General features: G+C 41.9%; 1 protein-coding gene and 1 pseudogene across 1 annotated transcript; both read left to right on the top strand.

Annotated features, from left to right (window-relative positions):
* Nucleotides 1–5,873: 5,873 nt before the first annotated feature.
* LOC139062370 (uncharacterized) lies at nt 5,874–6,500 on the top strand (annotated as a pseudogene).
* Nucleotides 6,501–6,758: 258 nt separating this feature from the next.
* LOC139062407 (cilia- and flagella-associated protein 251-like) lies at nt 6,759–7,415 on the top strand. Its single transcript, XM_070543226.1, has one exon. The coding sequence runs from the start codon at nt 6,759–6,761 to the stop codon at nt 7,413–7,415; it is 657 nt and encodes a 218-aa protein (XP_070399327.1).
* The last annotated feature ends 465 nt before the right edge of the window (nt 7,416–7,880 follow it).

The raw sequence follows: 7,880 nt of genomic DNA, 5'->3' as shown, positions 1-7,880 counted from the left end.
TCAGATTTATAGGAGCTGATTTTCATCCCAGCTGCTTCACACTCAGCTGCGAACAGCTCCAGCGAAAGCTGAAGATCACGTTCTGATGAAGCCAACAGGACCACATCATCTCCAAAAAGCAGAGACCTGATCCTCAGGCCACCAAAACGGATGCCCTCCACACCTTGGCTGCACCTGGAAATCCTGTCCATAAAGGTTATGAACAGAATCGGTGACAAAGGTCAGCCGTGGCGGAGTCCAACTCTAACTGGGAACGAGCCCGACTTACTGCCGGCAATGCGGACCAAATGTGGAAAAAAATATTTTCCTTTCAAAAACCATTCACTGTAAAATAAATGGAATGATAGTATAGCCATTAGATCCGATTTTAGGCTTCACCATTTTGTGTTGTTTTTGGGGCAGCAACCTGTGCAAAATGGCTCTTTTACACTTTGGTTAGCCTGGCTTGGACCGGGTAGGGACAGCTCCCACATGTCCAGATTGTGTTAACACAGCCTTCTCAGGAGCACGGGTATGACAGAGCATGTGGGTGGGCCTGCTAAGATGGTGCAGAGAAGTCTGTGGTGTCCTTCTTAAGAACCACACGCTAGTAAACAAAAGTGGGAGTGAGCAGTGTTACTTTTGGAGACTCTGACATGAAGCACATAGCTTCCTGCTCTTCTCATTGCAGCTGTGCCACCGTGGGGTCCTCTTCCATCAAAAGCTGTTTTTACAAAACAATGCTGTCAATTTGCCGCAATGCCGCGGTGCAACACGTTCTCACAACACGTCGCTGGGCAAGCGCTGTGCCAGAGCATCGCTTTCCAACGCCCGTGGTAAAACTGACATTTCACCGAATTGTGACCTTTACCCTCTTGCTATTTAGCCTCACCCTCAACCCCCATCCTAACCTTAACCCAGTTTCTCATTCTTAATTTACTGTTAACCATCTTTGAGAGGAACGATACAACTAGAAACAAAATTTTGCAAGCACAAGTTGGTTAACTCACTCATTGCTAGCCGTTTCCTGATCAGAAAAGCCCTTCACTGCCAGCGTTTTTCAGCATTTTTACAGTTTTTTTAAGAGTCACAGAACTTTGCGTGCTAGGATGATATCAGCGCTAAAACTAACAAATCAAAGAGAAGACTCGTCTCTTACATCAGGAAGAATCCGCGTGTTTCAAGCGTTATCCATTCTTTCATAATCCGCTGTCAAATTGTGATCAGCAGAAAATTTTCCGGTTCGCTCCTCACTTTTTTTTTTTTTACAGCAGTGGCCCAAAATGATCTCCTAACATAAATTTTCAGCTTCTTGATCACATGATGTATGACCTACGTGGATGAAGATCGGCTTTAGAGCTAGGTTGCTTGTTCTCACTGTGCGGGGGTGTCATGGTATGCGTCTGTGTCTTCCTTATGTGTCTCCTGATGTTTCTCCATCCCTCTCTAGATTCCCTCCTGTGTCTCATAGCGCCCTCATGTGTCCTTTGTCTGTGTCTCATTTATGTGTCTTCTGTTTGTAGGCCTTCATAGCATTCCCTCAGGTCCGGTGTTCATTTAGTCATCCTCAGGCCCCTCCAGTTGTAGCTCCAGCCTCTTGTTCCCCAGCTCATTATATATGTGTGTGTGTGTGTGAGTGTATGTTTGTGTTAATGTGTGTATGTGTGTGTGTGAGTTTACGTGTGTGTCATTGTGTCAGTGTGTGTATGTGTGTGTATGCGTGTGTGTAAGCCCTTCCCTCTGTCTTTAGATAATAGTTGTTTAGTTTTGTGTTTTAGGTTTATTTGCCCTCCTCTGTTTCTGTTTTCCCATTTAGTTAAGTATATTCACCTGTCTTCCCTCCAGCCCTCATTCCACACACCTGCTGCCATTTTCCCTAATTACTCCTCCCTGTGTATATAAGCCCTGTCTTGTCTCTGTCTTGTGTCGGTCCATTATGGTATTCTGTCAGTCTTGTCTTGTCTCGTCTCCAGTGTTTTTGATCTCAGCCTTCTCTAGCCTCCTGTGTTTTTGGTCTCTAGTTTTTGGACTGCCTTTGGATTTATTGGCTCCCATTCTTTTGGATTTATTTATTTTTTGGCTCCTCCAATAAAGGATTTTCTCTTATATCATATCCTGCCTCGTGTCATCTTGGGTTCCTGCATTTGGGTCCTAACCATCCAGCGTATTGCGACAGGGGGTCGTTCTGACGCCTACACAGTAAAAAAAAATGCAAATGACAACTTTAGTTGTCAATGAGTCAGTGAATAAGTTAGGATAGGGGTGAGGGGAAGATTAAATAGCAAGAGGGTAAAGGTCACAACTTGGTGAAATGTCCATTTTACTGCAGGCATCCGAAAGCGACTCTCTGGCATAGCACTTTGCCTGCTGACGCGTTGGGGTCCCAACTCATCGGAAACAAACTCTTAGTCACCCGTCGTCAGGTTTAGCCGCTTGGGGTGTGAGAATGTATTGTGTGGCGGAATCAGGGAGCCTTAGGCCATATATAAGTGGTCAGACCCTGGCGGTAATGTAGCTGAATCTTATCCTCTTCACAAAAGATTAGGCAATGGCTGTATAACGGGGGTATGGGCGAGGTCTCTGCAATGCCGTGGGCTTTTGTTTAATTTGTTCAGAACTTGAAGCCACGCTCATTAGGTTTTGTTGCCAAGCCGCTCCTAAAGGCGTCTGTCCCCCACAGTCCCCATGCAGTCTGGTGATCTGAGCTTCCGCTCTATAGGAGAGAAGCTCCAGAAGTGCTGTATCACTTCAGTTTTCCATCTCGGCTGATTCTGTGTTTACTTTCATTTTCAATATAGTAACTCCCCACGTGATCATGACACCTCCCTCTGTTGAGCCAAGGTGCAATCGCCGTTTATAAGACAGACATCACCACAATATTACTACCAAGCAAAGCGGAACGAATGCCTCAAAAGTTGGGCATTGCTTGCATGGGGCATTTATAAGACACACCGCTGTGGTAATATTAAACTGATTTGCCGGCACGGTGTGTGTTGTATAAAGGGCTAAAGAGCGCTCACAGTCTGTTCTCACACTCTAATCGATCTATAGATGGGTGTGTATGGTCGGCTCAGCATGAGGTGGACCAGGGAAGCAGGGCTGAAACACAGCACAGATAATGCCAGTGTAGACACAACAACTCCATCCAGCCCAGACTGAGCTGACCCTAGAGTAAATGTGCCAATTATAGAAACACTGAAAGCCGCTCCTACTTCCCTGCCCTCAATCCAGATAGATTTTACAGTAACAACTAATTTCAAGTCAACATACAAGAAAAAGGAACATTTGAGCTTGCAGCAACAAGGTAAGAACTGTGTAAATCAGCAAGAGTCAACACCAGGAAAACTGACCTGATAACTTCATGAGTGGAGTCATCTCCTGTGTTTTTGTGTCTATTTGAACCTATAAAACTAGGTTCATTTATTGAAAATGTACATGTTAACATCGTACGTACGTATGCATTTAGAACATTAACAACAATCACTGTTGTTTCAGGCTAAATCCCAGAATGGTATGAACGTAGCAAACATGCCGGTAGTGCATTGTAAACACTTGGTGATAATTAGGTTATTGATTCACAACAAAAGGCAAAAGACACCTTACCACTCCAGAGTTTAACCATTCGTGTCTCGTTTGGTTTGAAGTAAAAAATAAAAAACCCCAACTGTTTAATCCTCATCCTCTGCAGTTCCACGTTACAACACTGAGCTAACTGCTAAAAACTTTAGCACTCTACAATATATTTGCGGTGAGGACACATGAAAACAGTATCAGACTGTTTACCTGCTGTTTTTGTAGCTGTGATTCCAAGCTGTTCAAGAAAATGTCATAAAAACCTTTAGTAAACCCTTACCTGTGATGAAGTGATCACTGCAAACTGTAGCAGTTTCCGTTCCATTTCATCATCTTGATTTAGTTGCTCCTAACAAGTTGCTTGAAGCTGTTTCATTGTGGATCATTTCAGACATGAGAATCTGTGATGGATACCCCCCCCCCCACCCCCCACCCCCCCCACCCCCACACACACACACACTTGCAGGACCATATGAGTACATCTGGCTTCTGAGGGATGACACTTTGTACATAAAGGAGTGAGTTGGGCTCAGTTTTGATTCAGTCCTTAGGGTGAGCTCATGCAGGAAGGAAAGCTGACGGATGTGCTCATTTGTCTGTGTTTTTACCCTAAATGAACATAGGTTGTCCAAGGCAGGGCGGCCACTATGGATCTTTACATTTTTATTAATGAGGTCAGTTTGGAGAGCAAAACCGTGTGAAGTTCTCCAGAGTGGTGCTGAAGACAAATGAATAATGAGAGCGACGATGATTTGTACAATGAAAAGTGAAATGTTCAATGTACCGAGACTAAATCAACATTTAACTTCTTCAGTCCAGGAAGCAGACATTCAAAGCACTCCCCCACTGTGCAGACCTCTCCTTAGTCAGAGCTTGAAGAAACATCTGGAAATCAACTTGGCCAGAATCAAGCCTCAGAGAGTTTGTGCTCAATGGACCACACATTGCACAACTTGCTATTTACATGTCTATTTTCAGGCTTGAAGGCCTCACTTCATGTGTCATCATTTTCCGTATTAGATTTCTGTTCCTGCTCTGCTAAAAATCAATGAACACAAAATCCTCCACAGGCAGACAGCTGCTGACAACTGACTATTAGGTTTTGTAATGCCTCAGGTGTCCCATCACTTATGTGTTCAGTATTCTGTCTGATGTTAGACCGGCCCAGGCGGCTGTGATTAGGAGACATGTGGTGTTACATAACTTCTTCGTGTTTTTGATCATTTTATTAGCAAACTGTTGCTTATATAGACTTCCAGACAGTGTGATGCAGCACTCGAAGGGGAAAGACCCAAATATTTTCATTCTGTAATAGAAACAGACATAGTGCACTTTCTATGCATTTTCGTTTAGAGGTTTTTACTGACAGAAACAAAAAAAATACTGTTTCCTTTTTCTGAATTACACAGTGACTGACAAACAGCAATGTGTCTGCTATTAGCTGAAACAGCAGGCAGATCTAGAACAAACTGTAGCTAAAGTGCTTTAACAAACATCTCAAATTTTAAATAAACATCAGAAAAGCTGTCCATTCTGGGTGAGGCCATTTTCATGTTCCTTTTATTGGTCTGGTGTACAACCCCCATTATCAAGAAACCTAGTGTCTGCATTGACAATCCACATGTTGTGGGCTTAAGAAAACCAGAAAGCTTTTATCATATTTCAAATCATTTTATTGATTCCAGTCAAAACTGTCCAGTATGAATCTGATGGATAAACAGGATGGAACTAATGGAGCTGCTTTGGCTTTATCCCTGCTGCCACTAGATGTTACTGATCTGAACAATTCTGTTTCTCCTGAATGATGTCATTTCAGGTTCCATCTACAACAGGTAAGACATTCATCATTCATGATCATTTTATTGACATTTTAAATGTTTACTTTAAAGTCAAAGATCTAAAAGTTTTTTGTCTCAGGTTCACATCAGTGTGGTAACCTGGCAAGTCATCAAGTATGTAAATGTAGTGTCTAAACCACGACCTATTGACTGAAATAGATCGTGGAGCTGAAGGTATGATTGTCTCTCAGACTATCTCCACACACAACTGGGCAGCGATTGGACATGTCAGAGCAATGAACGCTGTGACATATTCATCACTATGGAAATCAGTCAACAGGGCAGTCCACTATACAGCAAAGAGGAAAGGAGAGAAAAAGAAGAAAATATGGAAAAAGAAGATTAAAAAAGAGAAGAAAATGATGATGAAAAAAGAGAGGAGGAAAAAGAAGAAGAATAAGAAGAAGACGAAGAAGACAAAGAAGAAGTTGACGAAAAAACAGACGAAGACGACAAAGAAGAAGACGAAAAAGTAGAAGATGAAGAAGACGACAAAAAGAAGAGGACGAAGAAGACGACAAAAAAGAAGACGAAGAATATGACAAAAAGAAGACGAAGAAGACGACAAAGAAGAAGAGGACAAAGAAGAAGACGACGAAGACGACAAAAAAGAAGAAGAAGATAAAGAAGAAGAAGACGAAGACCACGAAAAAGAAGAAGAAGAAGACGATAAAGAAGACAACGAAGAAAAAAAAGAAGATGAAATAGAAGAAGATGACAAAGAAGAAGAAGAAGATGACGAAAAAGAAGAAGAAGACGACAAAAAAGAAGAAGACAATGAAGATGACAAAAAGAAGAAGACGACAAAAAAGAAGAAGATGATGAAAAAAGAAGAAGTTGACGAAAAAGAAGAAGAAGTTGACAAAAAAGAAGAAGACGAAGAGGAAGAAGAAGAAGTTGACGAAAAAGAAGAAGTTGACAAAAAAGAAGAAGACGAAGAGGAAGAAGAAGAAGAAGACGAAAAAGAAGAAGATGACGAAAAAGAAGAAGACGATGAAAAAGAAGGAGAAGAAGGAGAAAAAGAAGAAGGAGAAGGAGAAAAAGAAGGAGGAGAAGGAGAAAAAGAAGAAGGAGAAAAAGAAGGAGGAGAAGGAGAAAAAGAAGAAGTAGAAAAAAAGAGAAGGAGAAGAAGAAGAAGAAGACGAAGACGAAGATGAAGAAAAAGAAGAAGACGAGAAAGAAGAAGACAAAGAATATGACGAAAAAGAAGAATACGAAGAAGAAGAAACTGAAGAAGATGACGAAGAAGAAGTAGGAGAAGAAGAAGAAGAAGGCGAAGAAGAAGGAAAAGAAGTAGAAGGAGAATAAGAAGATGACGAAGATGACGAAAAAGAAGAAGAAGACGACAAAAAGAAGAAGATGAAGACGATGAAGAAGAAGATGACGAAAAAGAAGAAGAAGAAGATGACAATGAAGAAGAAGATGACGACGACGAAGGCGAAGGGTAAGACGAAGACAAAGAAGAAGGGGAAGAAGAAGAAGACGACGACGAAGAAGAAGAAGAGGAAGAACACAACGACGAAGAACAAGAAGAGGAAGAAGATGACGACGACAAAAAAAGAAGAGGAAGAAGATGACGACAAAAAAGAAGAAGAAGAAGAAGACGACAAAAAAGAAGACGATGAAAAAGAAGAGGAGGAAGAAGACGAAGATGAAGAAGATGACGACGAAAAAGAAGAAGACAACGAAAAAGAAGAAGATGACGACAAAAAGGAAGAAGAAGAAGAAGACGGCAAAAAAGAAGACGATGAAAAAGAAGAAGACGTCGGCAAAAAAGAAGAAAAAGGAGGAGAAGAAGAAGAAGACGTCGACGACAAAGAAGACGACAAAGACGATGAAAAAGAAGATGACGAAGACGACGACAAAGAAGAAGAAGGAGAAGAAGAAGAAGAAAAAGAAGTAGGAAGAGAAGGAGAAGGAGAAGAAGACGAAGGAGAAGGCGAAGGAGAAGACGAAGAAGAAGAAGGAGAAGGAGAAGAAGATGGAGAAGCAGCAGCAGAAGAAGAAGAGGAAAGAGACTTTTGACTTTTAAATTATTTTTTTTCTTTACAAATCAACAATCAGCATTAATGACTGAAACTTGTTTTCTATTAATAAAACCAGGAAAACTGATAAACCCACAGTTTAGATGTTGATCTTTAGGGAGCCCTGTCCATCCAGCAGACAGAGCACCTGCCCGATCCCCTACACCCGCTCTAAAGAAGTCCAGGTTCCCAGTAAGTTCATAAAAAGCGTGTTCGATCTTTAAGCGAGCTTCCACCAGGCCCTTCAGGCTCTGCTCAGCATCAGTCCAGCTCTGTCCCAGCATCTGGTTTTTCCTGGTTTTCCAGATGGCTAGTTCTGCACATGCAAATAAAAAGTTAATTAACAATATTGTCCATTTTTTCTGACACTTTACCTGGGCACGAAAACAAATAAGGGTAGCAACCATGTCCCTGGTCCCGTGTCAGGCGCTCGGGAAACCGTCAGCAGTTTAAAAATGTCCAGCAC

The sequence above is a fragment of the Nothobranchius furzeri genome, chromosome 13 (genome assembly GCF_043380555.1).
Source record: "Nothobranchius furzeri strain GRZ-AD chromosome 13, NfurGRZ-RIMD1, whole genome shotgun sequence".
NCBI classification, from domain to species: Eukaryota; Metazoa; Chordata; class Actinopteri; order Cyprinodontiformes; family Nothobranchiidae; genus Nothobranchius; species Nothobranchius furzeri.
This window is presented reverse-complemented; position numbering and strand designations above follow the sequence as displayed.

Bases quoted from the DNA above. Each gene is read 5' to 3' on its own strand.
- LOC139062407 (XM_070543226.1), top strand. From the start codon at position 6,759: ATGAAGAAGAAGATGACGAAAAAGAAGAAGAAGAAGATGACAATGAAG.